This window comes from Bison bison, unplaced genomic scaffold (genome assembly GCF_000754665.1).
Source record: "Bison bison bison isolate TAMUID 2011002044 unplaced genomic scaffold, Bison_UMD1.0 scf7180017864228, whole genome shotgun sequence".
Classification (NCBI taxonomy): Eukaryota; Metazoa; Chordata; class Mammalia; order Artiodactyla; family Bovidae; genus Bison; species Bison bison.
Genome location: NW_011494800.1, coordinates 4,060,266 through 4,075,603, shown reverse-complemented (window position 1 = coordinate 4,075,603; position 15,338 = coordinate 4,060,266). Strand labels below are relative to the sequence as shown.

Below are 15,338 nucleotides of genomic sequence, written 5' to 3'. Positions count from 1 at the left end.
TGTATTTCTGACAAATAGTTGTTTGTACTTAGACAAATGTGATTGGGAATGTTAGAAGTAGAAAAATCAAGAAGGTGGGCCTAAAGAAAAAGAATTAGGAAAAGGATGCTCTGACTTGAGATCTGTGCATCTTCACCTCCCAGAAGAAAACCAATAGGTTCCTATTTCACTCCAGAGAACATTAGTTGTATGTGGTTCCTATTATATGGAATTCCCTCAATAGCTCATCTAAAATATCACTGTAGTTGTTTCATGGCCCAACTTGAGTCGCACTCCCAAGAGCAACCCAAGGAAAGAACTAAATCTTGCGGGTCTGAAAAGACACCGTATGTATATGTGTCTTTTAAATTGTTAGAGCAAAACTGACTGCCTCTAACTGCCCTCCACCAAGGTGGCTATCCAGCATCAAAGTAAGAGCATCAAGTGCAGATCTCTTGAGTTTGTGGTGTGGATGCACAGGCAGAGTGAGGAGGTCATCCTTTGCTTGTTTCCTGGCAGACATATCGGAAGAATGTCCAGCAGATGATCCAGTGTCTGATCCGCAAGCTGGCCGCACTCAGCCAGTATGAGGAAGTTCTGGCCAAAATCAGTTCCACGTCGACAGATCGACTCACAGTTCTCAAGACCAAACCACAGTCCATCCAAAGGGACATCATCACTGTCTGCAGTGACCCTTACACGTTGGCCCAGCAGCTGACTCACATAGAGCTGGTGAGGCCGTTGTCATCCTTGTCTTTATAACCCAGACTTGGTTTGCCGTGGTAACCAGATAGCATGTTCATTGGCAGTAATGTCAAGGGAGAGGTGAAAATAATCCAAATGGGAGCTAATCTATGAAATAGCAGCAGCATGTTTTGTTTAGATATTTGTGTATGACTGTTTCTGATATTTTGAGAATTCACTTTAAAATAAATACTAAGCAAGAGCGAAGAGGTTATTGACCTTCCTCATGTTACCCCTCTAATGAATTTTTCCATTGCTCGCTCAGCCTTTTACTTTCTAATATATACATTGACCCAAGCAGAAAACTGTCTCTGCTCAGATCTTAAAGATGATGACGGTTTTGAAGGTTAAAGGCTCATTTTACAAGTTGCCTGTTAAAAATGAGGATAGTGGCAGAAATTAATAGACAGAATGGAAAGACCATTCCTTCTCCTTTTCTTCAATACCGCTGAAGCTTGTGTTTCTTCAATAGTGTTGGGTTTGTGTTTCAGGAGAGGCTCAATTACATTGGCCCAGAAGAATTTGTACAAGCCTTTGTGCAGAAGGACCCTTTGGACAATGACAAGGTAATGGGTCTACCCAGAGGTTAGCCCTGAAGTTGGAAATGGAATTCTTTAGTCCATGATAGTGGGTATGAGAGACAGAAATTGGAACAATTTTGTTTTAGGTTTTAAAGATCAGGAAGTTGTTTTTTTAAAATTCATGGTATTGCGATATTTGTTTTATTGTGGTAGTCTGGAGCCAAACCCGCAATATCTCTGAGGTATGCCTGCACTTTGTGCACGAGGCTTTTTTTTTTTGATCATCCTACACACCATGTGGGATCTTAGTTCCTCAACCAGGGATCGAACCCATGCCCCCTCCAGTGGAAGCACGGAGTCTTAATCTTAACTACTAGATCACCAGGAAACTCCCTCAGAAAGATTTTTTTTTTTTCAGCCATGTCTGATTCATTGCATTTTTATTCTTGAGTGTGGTCTCCAAGTGCCATAACAGTATTCTTACCCTATCACCAACTTTTATCCTCTCTCTCTCTCTCCTTATTGGGAAATTTAATAAGCAAGTAGATGCAGGCATTTGTAGTGATGAAGGTAGGAGATAAAGGATAATGGTTTTAGCAGATTAAGTCAGAAAGAAAATACAAGAGGATGCTCTGTTCATGATTCAACAGTAGCAGGGGCGGTAAAGACAGGATGCATGTCCAGTGTGCTAAGGACAGGTCTTTACTGCTCTGCCTCTTGTTTTAAGGTGCATCCCTCATGGCACGTTTGTTGCCTGAGTGCAGCCCATATGGTCAGCAATTGATGGTAGACATGGCTGTAAGGCTGGTGTACACACACATAAGAAACTTTTCCTCGCGTTACCTCCAGGAGTATTAGGCAAAAACTGTATCACCCACTAATGAAAGCTCCTCTTTCAGAGTAGGGGCAGCAGCTGTTTTCCGGCCTTAGAATAGTTTCGCTCAGTACAGGAAGTGAAGATCAGGTTTTGCAATAGAGGCTAGTGGACTTTTTTGTTTGCCTCATTTGGAAGGAAGGAAAGAGGGGTGTAATTAACCTGTTTAAGCTTGGCCTTGAACTCTGAGATGAGCTTAACTTCTTTTTGCTTTTGAACAATATGTCACCCACTCTCCAAAAACCGGGACAGTGTAAACTTCCCCTTTACCTACCTTGGAATATACTAGTTTCTTGCTACACAGTGTTCCAAAATTATCTCCTAGATTTAATCTTAAGAGAAAATTTTCTAGACCTCTATACTCTCAGCTCCTCCATGCTATGTGAATAGCAGTAGGTAGTCACACCCCTATTAATTGGTCAAGATTGTTTTAGAATGCAGCCAATACATAGGTATATATATATATTTGGGAATGGTACTTCTGAGGACTGTTCTCACCCGGAGTAATTTAGTTTCCTGGGAGAGAAGGCACTGCCATGAATGCAGCAGAATAGGTTTCTAGATCTTCAGGTTTTCACAGGACTATACTAAGAGACTGATACTTCTGTATTGAGAGTTATGGGCTTCCCCGGTGGCACTAGCGGTAAAGAACCTGCCTGCCAATGCAGGAGATCTTAGACATGCATGTTCGATCCCTGGACCAGGAAGATCCCCTGGAGAAGGGCCTGGAAACCCCCTCCAGTATTCTTGCCTGGGAAATTCCATGGACAGTACAATCCATGAGTGTCACAAAGAGTCAGACAGGACTGAAGTGACATAGCAGACACACACGCGGGAGAGTCAAGACTATTAGGGGTTTGTTCTCTTTTTCCCCTCCCTACTGCCCCGCCATCCTCAAAAGTCTTCCTAATTCATAAACTGAGAATAAAGGCCCATATCTGACAAAAACAAGAGCCTCATACACCCTTTTATCCTCCAACTCATCTGCTCATTTTACTTTCTCAATAGAGTTGCTACAGTGAACGGAAGAAAACACGGAACTTAGAAGCCTACGTGGAATGGTTTAATCGCCTCAGCTACTTGGTTGCTACAGAAATCTGCATGGTGAGAAAATGAATTTTTCTCCCAGCCCTCTATCTTACTTTTTCATACTTCCTTTATATTTGTTGGGCCTACATGTTGGACAACTGCTCTCTTTCTTCTCATTCTGTACAGCCTGTAAAGAAGAAGCATCGAGCAAGGATGATTGAGTATTTCATTGACGTGGCTCGGGAGTGTTTTAACATTGGCAACTTCAATTCCTTGATGGCAATAATCTGTGAGTGTTTTCTGAGAGATATGTTTCCTTTGTTTGTATAGGTTCTGTGAAATGGACCCCCTAAGAATTAGCAAATAGTACAGTTTTGTTCATGAAAACTGTACTTATTAATCCAGACTTGTTTCAGAATGATCAGAAAGCTTTAAATATACAAACTGATACAAATATGTTTAATCTTTTATAAGTATATAAGAATTCATGGAATACGTTTAGTTAATCTTCATCTGAATATTTAAAAGATATTTGCCTAAATTAAGGATTTTAGAAAGTGTTTGAGAAGCTTGTGTATCAAGCATTATAGAAACATGATCTGAGAGTAAATCAAATGATTCCACTGGTAAGACAAGAGGTTGGCCTGAGAAACTGGAACATTTTCTAACTACCCGTGTTCCTAGTACTTGTCATCTGCTGACCTCATTAGCCTCACAAGGATTTTTAATGCCAGCGACTATTCATTCAATAAACATAGGGCATGGGGGTAACACTGTATCTTCTTTTTTTTTTCCAGTTTATACCTGTTTTCTTGCTATGATTATTGATAATGACTGTTTCATTTAAAAATATCCTGATTTATATGATAAACGATATGGCTATCTTACACATTATAAGTACTCAGTAAATATATGAATATTTACCTGGCTGTTTAGAATCAGGGTCAGTTTGAAGCCAGAGAATCTATTGAATTTAATTTAATAATTTTAATTTTAATAACCCCCCTCATGAATCCCTTTTTCCCTTAAAAAATCTTTTTTCCCCCTCGTCTCCCCCATAAAAGTAACTGGTGAATCTTCAGCTTATTGTCTGGCTTACTGCACAAAAATAGTGAACAGAAAAGTCATCTAAATCAGGGACTTCAACGGCCCACAGTCTAGGTAACAGAAGATTACCTAATTTCCCTCTTGTACTATTAAGAAAATGTCAGGGCAATTTATGTCACAGGAGAAAGTATTTGTAATACATCTAGCTGAACACTTGTATTCAAACTCTGTAAACGACCCTACAGAGCAACATGATGTAGACAAATAACCCAGTGAAAACAAGGGCAAAATACATGAGCAGTTCATAAAAGAAGATACGCTGATGGCCAGACAGTATATGAAAAGAAGCTCTACGTCATTAGTCATCAGAAAAATACAAATTAAAATTAGAATCACAGTGAAATACATTTCACACACTGGAGTAACTGAAATTAACAAGACTGGTTGAACCAAATATTGTGAGGATTATGGACCAAGTAGAATTCTCAGACCTGGGTGGGGTTGTGAAATGGGACAGCTACTTTGGAAAGTCGTTTGGCAAGTTTTTTTTTTTTTTTTCAAATAAAGCTAACTTCCTTTTACTTAGTAATGAACACTTTTTCAGAATGTACCTTACAATGACTTCTCTGATTTCTCCGTTTCCACTTTCTTTTTCTCGCCTTCCATTGTAATCGGAAGCTGGCATGAACATGAGCCCTGTCTCTCGACTGAAAAAAACTTGGGCCAAAGTGAAGACTGCCAAGTTCGATGTTCTTGAGGTATGTGAAGCGGATCTCTTGCTGTTAAGTAACATTTTGGCCCGGAATTATTTGGACTTTTTGAATCCAGCATTTAAAGTATGATCTCATAAACTTTCTGCAGGTGAGAAGTGTGTAGTTCATATTCTCCTCTCTTTTGTCTACAGCATCAAATGGACCCTTCGAGCAATTTCTATAATTATCGAACAGCTCTTCGTGGGGCAGCACAAAGGTCTTTAACTGCTCATAGCAGCAGAGAGAAGGTATGTGTTTAAACAAGTCTTATTCGTGGTACAGTTGCCACGTGTTGCACTGAAATGCAGTGTGTGTGTGTGCGTGCTAAGTCGTTTCAGTTGTGTCTGACTCTTTGTGAACTTACGGACTGTAGTCCACCACACTCCTCTGTCCATGGGGATTCTCCAGGCAAGAATATTGGAGTGGGTTGCCATCCCCTCCGCCAGGGGATCTTTTCCACCCAGAGACTGAAGCCGTGTCTCCTGCAGCTCCTGCCTTACAGGCAGATTCTTTACCATTGAGCTTCCGGAGAAGCCCTGAAATGCACTGTACTCAGCTGCTTTTACCTGTTTAGATCTAAGAAAGAAAGTTCATATGCTGTAGACATGTTTCTCACTTGCCACATAGGGAGGGGGGATGCTAAAGAAGGAGGAGGAAAGGGGAAGGTAACTTGGTAGCGAGCTTTGCAAACGTTATTATTGCATTATTTAAGTGATTATTTTGTAATGTGTCATGGTTGTGTTTCAAGCAATAAATTAAGTCCTACGTTAAGATGACTAATGGCATTAGAGAGTAATTTGATTTAATGGAATACAGACATTTAAGCTCTGTACAAGGTAGCTGACTTAATGTAATCTTCTAAAGAATTAGCTTACCTCCCATGGTTAAGTCATTTATTTTCAGAAAGTAGGTTAGTTGCTGTAGCATTAGGCCTGCTGTTACTAATTGGGTATGTGGGTGGCAGGAAAAGTGCCAGGATGAGGTCTGAGAAATGAATGGTCTGCATGCTACCTGCCCTATCCTTAAACATTTCACACCGTCCTGGATCAGCCGTGCTCCTGACTTGGAAGGGCCTTTACCCACATTTCATACATGGGAAGCAGAAGTCATTTTGACATTAGGAAATCATGTTATTTGAGAAGTAAATACTTGGTTACAGTAAATGGGCTGATGAAGGTTGCTTGGTGAAAACAATTTTCTGCTTAGGTTCTACCCCATCTTTTAACTTGAACTATATGCTCCAACAAATCAAAGAAAATGAGGATACAAGATTTTAGGCCCTCTTGGTCACTCACCCTCAAAAGCTTCAGCCTCCGTGATCTAAAATGAAAACAAATGCAAAAAGAAACCCCATCTTTTAAGCATGCTAAACTGCTTCTCATCAAAATCGAAAATATTGGTTCTGATCATGTTTGAGAGCTATTGTAAATACATTAATTTTTTAAATAAAGAAGCAAGGTCGGAGTGGGGATGAAGCAGAGATGACTATCTCAATTTAGCCCCAGGGAGTATATAAGCTTTTATTTTTATTATTTTAATGTTTTATTTATTTGGCTGCTCCGGATGTCAGTTATGGCATGTGGTATCTAGTTCCCTGACCAAGGATCAAACCCAGGTCCCGTGCATTGGGAGTCTGGAGTCTCAACCACTGGACCACCAGAGAAGTCCCTATATGAGCTTTTGTTTGTTTGTTTGTTTGTTTTTAATTTTATTTTATTTTAAAACTTTACATAATTGTATTAGTTTTGCCAAATATCAAAATGAATCCGCCACAGGTATACACGTGCTCCCCATCCTGAACCCTCCTCCCTCCTCCCTCCCCACACCATCCCTCTGGGTCAGTACTACTTTTCCACATCTCAGTACTTCCATGACTAGATTGAAAAAAATCTAATCAGAAGCTTTTTATGCTTCAGAAAATGAGCAGACTTGTGGGAGGATACCAGCACCCAGAATGTGCAAGGCTTTCTCTGCAGAACCTTTGTGAGTTACAGGGGTCTCTGTCCAAGGGAGGAAGCAGCTGTAGAGTCATCTCTGTCAATCAGGAACTGCGTGCACGTATGCATGCCTACTCGGTCACTCGGTCGTGTCCGACTCACTGCGACCCCATGGACTATATAGCCCACCAGGCTCCGCTGTCCATGGGATTTTTCAGGCAGGAATACTGGAGTGGGTTGTCAGTTCCTCCTCCAGGGGTTCTTCCCAACCCAGGGATTGAACCCGAGTCTCCTGTGTCTCCTGCATTGGAGGGTATATTCTTTACCACTAAGTCTGAAGCTGCAGCACTGGCCAACCCCCCCAACCAAGATCTCAGTGAATGTTGTACTTGTGGGGCTCTGATAGCTTTTTCCAGAAAAACAGTATTTACCCTTTCTGTCATTGAATAAATTGTCGACTTTAATTTCATTTTTTTCTTAAACCAGTTCTGTCTGAGCATATGGATTGTATTCTGCAGTTCATAAAACAAATGGTATCACCACCAATTTTTTAAAAATATGACATTTCTAGTTCACAGTTGTCCTCCAAGTCTATGAATGAAAGCATTTGGGGGGATAAGAGCCATCTTTGATTCAAGAGAATTGGAATCTTTTTTTCTTTTTTTGAAGTGAGGGTAAACTCTTTACCTCTGAGTTATTGCCTATTTTAAAGTCTTCCTGGAAACATGACGAGAGTAATACAATCTTTGATATTCTTTGAATTATGTTTATGTGGCCGATGTGGTTTCTCTCTAGGAACCACATCATAGAACAGATTAAATCTGTCTGTCACATAGGGGCTGTTAAATGATCCTTAAATAGCTGTTTTTCCTCTGAGTCCTTGTGTCTCCTGGTTTTTCACCACTCCTCATGTGAGTGTATGGTTTTAAATACTTTTACCATCCCATTTCTGATCGTGGGAACTTATTCCTCCTCATCACCATTCATGTCTAGGTGTGGAACTGATAACTCCTTTAAGGTGTAGCTGCCAAGTTTCTGAATTTAGAATATTGTGAAAGGGAATTAGGAAACATTACTACTTGAGAAGTTTTCCCATGAAAGCCTTCATCGAAAGACTTCTCAGAAACCAAACTTTTGTTCCTGTTAGTAGCCTATATGTCCACCTTAGCTCTGGAAATCCAGAGTCCTTGTAGTCTCCTGATTTTTACTGTGGTGGATTTGGTAGGGGCTGCCGATCTGAAGGGAACCATTCATGAGGAAATGAGAAGGTGAAGGAGCTTGTGAGTCCGCTCTGTCTAGCATATGGGCATCAGGAACAGAGCAGGAATAATAAGGGAGATTATTTCTCTTGCTGCATCTTGGAAAAGTAGTTCTGACAATCAATGGTGGATCAGTCCAGCAATTCCACTTTTGGGAATCCAAGCATATCAAAAACACCATTTAATTCAGAAAGATATATGTACCTCATGTTCATTGCAGCATTTTTTACAAAGCCAAGATATGAAAACAGTCTTGTCCACTGATGGATGAAGAAATTGTAATTTATGTATACATACATATATACACACACATACGTATATATAAAATATATACATACAAATATATATGTATTGCAATCTATTCATTATATACATAATGGAATATTATTCAGCTATTAAAATGAATGAGGTTTTACCATTTGTGGTAACATGGGTAAAACTGGAAGACATAAAGTGAAATAAATCAGATTGAGAAAGACAAGTACTGTATGATCTCTCTTATATGTGAGATCTAAATGTATATATATGTGTGTATATATATATAATTTTTTTTTTCATTTTAAGACAAGCTTATTGATAGAGAGAACAGATTGATGGTTGTCAGAGACGTGAGGTAGGGAATGGGGGAAATAAGTGAATTGTTCTTCTTTTTTTTTCTGGTTCAAGTAAATTTTATTTTTTAAAAAAGACTGGATTGTATGGCACACACCATGAATGCAAAACTCACATATGTTATAGCCTCTGCCACCTAGCTAGAGGCATGTGACAAGAACTTCTGAAGAGTTTAAATATCCTTGTAAGACAGTGAGTCATCAGTACCATATGTAGGTCCACCTTAATTATAATTCAGTCCTCATTTTCCTGATGATGATCCATCAGCAGTATTTGTCCCCTTGTATGGGGCCCGTGGGTTTGGGGGGGGATGCTTAATTGAGGTCAGTTTTGTATTATTTAATCCTTGCCACAACTCAGTGAGGCACTGTTTCCATTTTAAAGTGAAGAAACTAGGCTTTCTTAGTACGTTAGCCTTATACCTGGGGTTGGCAAACTTTTTCTCTTAGCGACCAGATCATAAATATTTTAGGCTTTGTAAATTGCACAGTTTCTGTTGCAACTACTGAGCTCAGACAGAGTGGCACAAAAGCTGATGTAGGTGATGTGCAGGTGAGTGGATGAATGTGACTGTTTCACACGAAAGCTGTCTGGACACTGGAATTTTAACTTCATGCTCATGAAATATTATTCTTTTGCTCTTTCCCCAGCCATTTAAAAATGTAAACTGCGTGACCTCTAGGCCATTCCAAAACAGGTGATGAGATGGGCTGGCCTGTGGGCCACAGTTGGCAGACTCATGGTTTATATGGCCAGTCGAGTGTGGAGCCAGATTTGAAACTGAGAGGCTGCCTCTCAGTTCAGGCATTTGAATCTGGCAGAGGCAAAGCCCAACACCTTGCAGGCACAGGTGGTCTTGCAAAGAAGTGAGGTGCAGATGTGCTTTTATCTTTGTGGTGATGGCTGTTTAGTTCTAAAATAATAGAAAAAATAGCCAGTAAAATTATGAGAAGGTTATGAAGGGACCTTTACGAATTCAGTTTAGAGACTTCCAGACAATAGCAAATAATTCAGGGCTTCCCTGCTGGTCTAGTGGTTAAGAATCCGCCTTGCAGTGCAAGGGATGCCGGTTTGATCCCTGGCTCAGAATGATCCCACATGCCTCAGGTCCAGCTGAGCCCATGAGCTACAACTGCTGAAGCCTGCTCACCTAGAGTCCATGATCCGCAACAAGAGAAGCCACTACCATGAGAAGCCCGCACAGCACAGCTAGAGAGTAGCCCCTACTCACTGCATCTAGAGAAAACCCATGCAGCCACAAAGACCGAGTGCAGCAAAAAGAGTAAAATAAAGAAGTAAATTAAAAAAAAAAATTTTAAGTACATTCAAAAGTGCTGTCAAAAAATCAGTAAAACAAAAAAATAATCAAAGCCTATCTTTTTTAAATGACTTTAGGGGAAAATCTGAATTTCTCTCTAGAAGTGAAAATGTATGCTAATATTTTTGTGTATAAGCCAAAACATATGTTTTCCAGACCTCCCCTTCATCTAGGATAGATGTACCACATGAGTCATAAGCTTGGGAAAACTTCAAAAACCTGCTCTTGGGTAAACAGCATAGGCCCACCCACGGGTGTTTGCAGCATCGTTTGCACTGTCGCAAATTTAGAATCTTCAAAAGCATGTTAGCATTTGAGAGAAAGTAGAAGTTACAAAGGGGAAGAACAGAGAGTCTTATTCTTTGTTCCTTCTGGATTTAGCAGGAATTAGGATACTGTCTCAGAGATTATGATTTTAGGTTAATTCGTTAAATACCACTCTAGCACACCAAAGATGTAAGGCAGGAAAGGCTTACTAAAGAAGGCTCGTTGTTTTTTAAACAACTATTAACTTGCACATGCATATCCCCCCTCACCTGGGCCTCCCTCACAACTGTTGTGCAAGGTATTATACTGCTTTGGTGCTTTCCCAAGACAGCAGGTATCTACTTGTTCTGACATACAAGGCCAGATTTGCTCAATAGGAAGTTTGTAGCAACTATTACTGAAAACTCCCAGTTCTCATGTTATCTTAAGCGGTGTGTACAAGAGAAAGGGCTTCCCAGGTGGCTCAGTGTTAAAGAGTCACCTGTCAATGCAGGTGACTCAGGAGATGCAGGTTCAATCCCTACTTCGGGAAGATCCCCTGAAGGAGGAAATGGCAACCCACTCCAGTATTCTTGCCTGGAAAATTCCATGGACAGAAGAGCCTGGCAGGTTACAGTCCATGAGACTGCAAAGAGTCAGACACGACTGAATAACTGAGCATATATACAGTTCTTCAAGGGAAAAGAAAATGTTCCTCTAAAAAGAAACATCATCTAAAATGTAGATGTGTAAATGATAGAAAAAGTACAGACCCTCACAGACAGATGGGTCACATATTTTAAAATCTTAGTACCTGTGGGACTTCCCTGGTGGTCCAGTGACTGACACTCTGTGCTTCCAATGTAAGGGGCCCAGGTTCAAGCCCTGGTCAGGGAACTAGACCCCATAGGCTGCAACTCAAAGATTCTGAATGCTGCAGCTAAGACCCAGCACAGCCAAGTAAATAAACATTAAAAAAAAAATCTTTGTACCTGCGGTGGCAGGTATTCTATTATTTGGTTCTAACTGAATGAAAAGTAAGAGTCCTTTAGATCTTGTCCCTTTGATTATAACGAGAACTTTCAGATTTTACTCTGTGCTATTATGTTGAGAAAAATAAGGAAAACAACCTGAATCCATCCATCTCCCATTGCCACTCATCTTTGCTTCGTTTTGGTTATTAACAGCATTCGCATGTTCAGAAAAATTATGTAAAGAAGGAAATGGCTGTCATGGGAGGTCAGCAAAACACTGCACCCACCCTAATCAATGGCAGCCTACTATGGGAAATGGTGAGGGATGGGGAGCCTGGCGTGCTGCAGTCCATGGGGCTGCAAAGAGTTGGACATGACTGAGCAACTGAACAGCAACTATGTAATCCCTTCATTGATGTCTTGTATTGTTTGATGAGAGACTAAATGTTTATTTGCCCAAAACAAACCAGAATCTTTTTGTTTTCTCTAGATTGTGATACCATTCTTCAGTCTGTTAATCAAAGATATTTATTTCCTCAATGAGGGCTGTGCCAACCGCCTTCCCAACGGCCATGTCAACTTTGAGGTAAGGGTAGGTTGCAAAAATCTGAGCGCAGAGGACCAGCCTCTCTACCAAGTGCAGAGAGCCCAGGCCATCTGAGCTTGATTCTGAAGTTCTCAAACCAAGTTTTCTCTTTCCTTGCTAATCTGTGAGAAGATAACAGTGCTGAGTAGGATAAATTAGCTACACCATTATTATTCTTATCCAGAGATATTTGAGTAACTTTTCACCACTACCTAAAAATACCAATAGCTGATTTTTCTTAAATTAAGAAAATGATGTAGTTAAGAAGATTAGAAGCCAGAAGAGAACATTAAATCATCCAAGCTCATGATTTTTGACAACTGCCTTTCAATTCAACTTTCATTTGATTCTTTTGTAGAAATTTTGGGAACTGGCCAAACAAGTGAGTGAATTCATGACGTGGAAACAAGTGGAGTGCCCATTTGAGAGGGACCGGAAGATCTTACAGCATCTGCTCACAGTACCAGTCTTCAGTGAAGATGGTGGGTAGCCTGTTAAGCTGTGACTGCTACCAGGATCTGTAGAACCTACAATCAGGAAATCAGTGTATTAAATGCTTGGTGTCTGGTTCCTTATGTAGTATGAAGCCTGTGTTCTGACCTGTTCCATCTTGAGTTTTCTGTTGCACAAAAAAACTGTGTGATTTATCCCTAAAATATTTGAGTCAGGCACTCAGTCACTCTTCAGCCACAAATAGTACATTTCTGTGTTTAAACAAAATTTTTATAATATTAGATCTGCAGAGCTTTGGGGCACAAATGGAAAGTTACTGAGGGATTTTTTTCCCCTTGTTCAGGCTTGCTTTAATGGAGAAAAAAGGTGTTTCATGACATGTTGATATTCAAGATAAACTTTAAAAACAAAGCAGTTGCTACCCGCTGCTATTTGTAAAAAATAAACCATGGAAAGTCTTAACCTGTTAAAACATTAGGGACTTTGAGACAGAAACAGTGATTGTGTACCAGAAAAACTGACTGGATATTTAAAGTTTGTAAAAGACTTGGGGATTGATTATATTACTCTATTATAGCCTAATATTATACAAATCAATTGCACTATTAACTATTTCTCATGGTAGATTGATAGTGTTTATGATAATGACTAAAGAACATTTTGAATTAATAAGATCTATTCCAGAGAGGGCTTGATTGTTACTAACCTCTGAAGGCAAGATTAATACCAAGGTTTTAAAGCTTTGGAAATCTTTTTGACTTAAAATTAAAGTGAAAACATTAGAAGAGTGAAAAATTGACCTAAAAACCCTAACTTTTTACCTGCTAAAAGGTCTTTTTAAAAGCTAACAGGGGTCCGGGAGTCTTTTTAAAAGCCCTGGTGGTCCAGTGGCTAAGACTCTGCACTCCCAGTACAGAGGGCCTGGGTGTGATCCCAGATCAGGGAACTGGATCGCATGTGCCACAGTGAAGATTGAAGAGCCCATGTGCCACAGCTAAGACCCGGCACAGCCAAATCAATAAATCAGTCCAGCAGAAAAGGCTCCCCATCCCAGTCCTCCTTTTTGTAAAGAGTATAAATGTGAGCGTATATTCCAGTCCTGTGGCTTGCCTTTATAAGCTTTTTTTTTTTTTGCCTCAAAAATTGTATTAGTTATGGGCTTCCCTGGCGGCTTAGTGGTAAAGAATCTGCCTGCCAATGCAGGAGATACAGAGTTCAGTCCCTGGTCTGGGAAGATCCCACATGCTGTGGAGCAGCTAAGCCCACACTCCACAACTATTGAGCCTGTGCTCTAGAGCCCGGGAACTGCAACTCCTGAGCCCACGTGCTGCAGCTGCTGAAGCCTGAGCATCCTGGAGCTCGTGCTCTGCAACAAGAGAAGCCACCACAGTGAAAAGCCCTCTCACTGCAACAGAGAGTTGCCCCCGCTTGCTGCAGCTAGGGAAAAAGCCCCCCACAGGCCAGCCAAAAATAAATTTAAAAAAATATATAGATATATAAATAAGCTTTTAAAAAAATAGAACCTGGGAGATATGCTGTGGGCATGTCAGACTTTGCATGTCTTTCACAAGTATCCCTTTAACAGATAATAATAATAAATTGTCTTACTTAACCAACTGCTTTTTTGGTCTAGAGGCCCCTGGTGTTTTGTTGAGAGCGTCCAGCAGGGGCAAAGTAGTGTTCTGTGTTTCTAAAGCTTCCCAATTGTAATTCAGTGTTTTAAAGAGTGTGCTTAGCTGTAGGGTTTGGCTGAGGTTGAATGGGGGATGAATGGAGGTGGGTAATGTATCAGAAGAAGACTTCCGCATTCATGCATTCTTCCTTTTGGTTGATTGTAGCTCTCTACTTGGCATCCTATGAAAGTGAAGGACCTGAAAATCATATAGAGAAAGACAGATGGAAGTCCTTAAGGTGAGTCTCATTGCTTCTCATTGCTGTACAAATCTAAACATGTTGGCCTTAAGTGAAAAAAGCTACGTGCTTGCTGTAGGAAGTCCCTGCCTGCGTGTTGCAAGTCCTCTCTGTAGCTTATCTCGTGTTTACTAAATCTTTGTGGCTTAAAATCTTCATTGCCATCCTTCAGTTTTATTGCCTTTTTTTTTTTTTTTTAAATACTGGCAGATATACAGTGACTCTCTGCTGCTTTTTCTCTCCCAGTATTTTATGGGATGAGGAACTGAAATTTCCCCATGGTGTGTTAAAAAGGCCTCTGACACATTTTCTTCATCTAAAAGATAAGAATTGTTCTAACACTAAAATTTTATTTGACCTGAGATAAAAAAGACCAATTGGTTTAGTAAATCTGAGAGCGTCACTTATTGCCTAGATCTTGGTCCCCTCTTTGGTTTGAGAGAGAGTTAGGACTTGAAACATAATCCACAATCTTTTCAAATTTAAACATTTTGTGATTTTATTAGTATTTTTGAACAAAACTAGGATAGATAAGTTTGTCTTTTAACCACTTGAGATGCTTTAATGGGCGAAAGTAGCCCAGGATATAGAATTACTATAACCAAAATTGCTGTTTGTGTATTTTTACTGAGAGACTCTAGGAGTGTGTGCCTTTTGGTACCAGGTTGGCAGGCCCATTTTCTCTTCTTTCCAGAGTCATTTGGGAGCCTTCGTTAAACTCGATCAGGGCTAGGTTTTATGAACCAGGGTATCTAAGATATATTTGCTTTTGTGTGATTTTGTTTCAAAGGAAAATTTAGGCCTTCTTTGAACCTTTTATAGAGGAGAGATAAGGTACGGAGGCATTGGAATTTTATTATCGTTAGAACAAATCGTGGTAATAGGCAAAGGACTGGAGCTGTTTCTTCTTTACCCTTCTGCTCTGTGAGCCTTAGGGTGAGCACTAGCTCCTCCCTCATGTCTGCCACAGCTCTGGACATGTTCTTGTGCTGCTGAGCAATGACACTGAGGGTAATGCAGGTGTTGGGCAAGGCAGAGCACCCCCAAGGAAGATAAAAAAGAAGTATGCGATGGTTCTTTGCAAAACCACACAGGC

The 15,338-nt window shown here is 40.3% G+C and overlaps 1 protein-coding gene across 1 annotated transcript in view; it reads left to right on the top strand.

Moving 5' to 3' along the window:
- Positions 1 to 15,338, top strand: part of RASGEF1B (RasGEF domain family, member 1B) — a 38,457-nt gene that overhangs the window by 20,155 nt on the left and 2,964 nt on the right. The window contains exons 5-13 of the mRNA XM_010845911.1: positions 499 to 711; positions 1,215 to 1,289; positions 3,127 to 3,222; positions 3,334 to 3,436; positions 4,873 to 4,952; positions 5,099 to 5,194; positions 11,783 to 11,878; positions 12,237 to 12,360; positions 14,170 to 14,242. Coding sequence (XP_010844213.1) covers positions 499 to 711; positions 1,215 to 1,289; positions 3,127 to 3,222; positions 3,334 to 3,436; positions 4,873 to 4,952; positions 5,099 to 5,194; positions 11,783 to 11,878; positions 12,237 to 12,360; positions 14,170 to 14,242 — 956 coding nt within the window. The remainder of the gene's footprint in view (positions 1 to 498; positions 712 to 1,214; positions 1,290 to 3,126; positions 3,223 to 3,333; positions 3,437 to 4,872; positions 4,953 to 5,098; positions 5,195 to 11,782; positions 11,879 to 12,236; positions 12,361 to 14,169; positions 14,243 to 15,338) is intronic.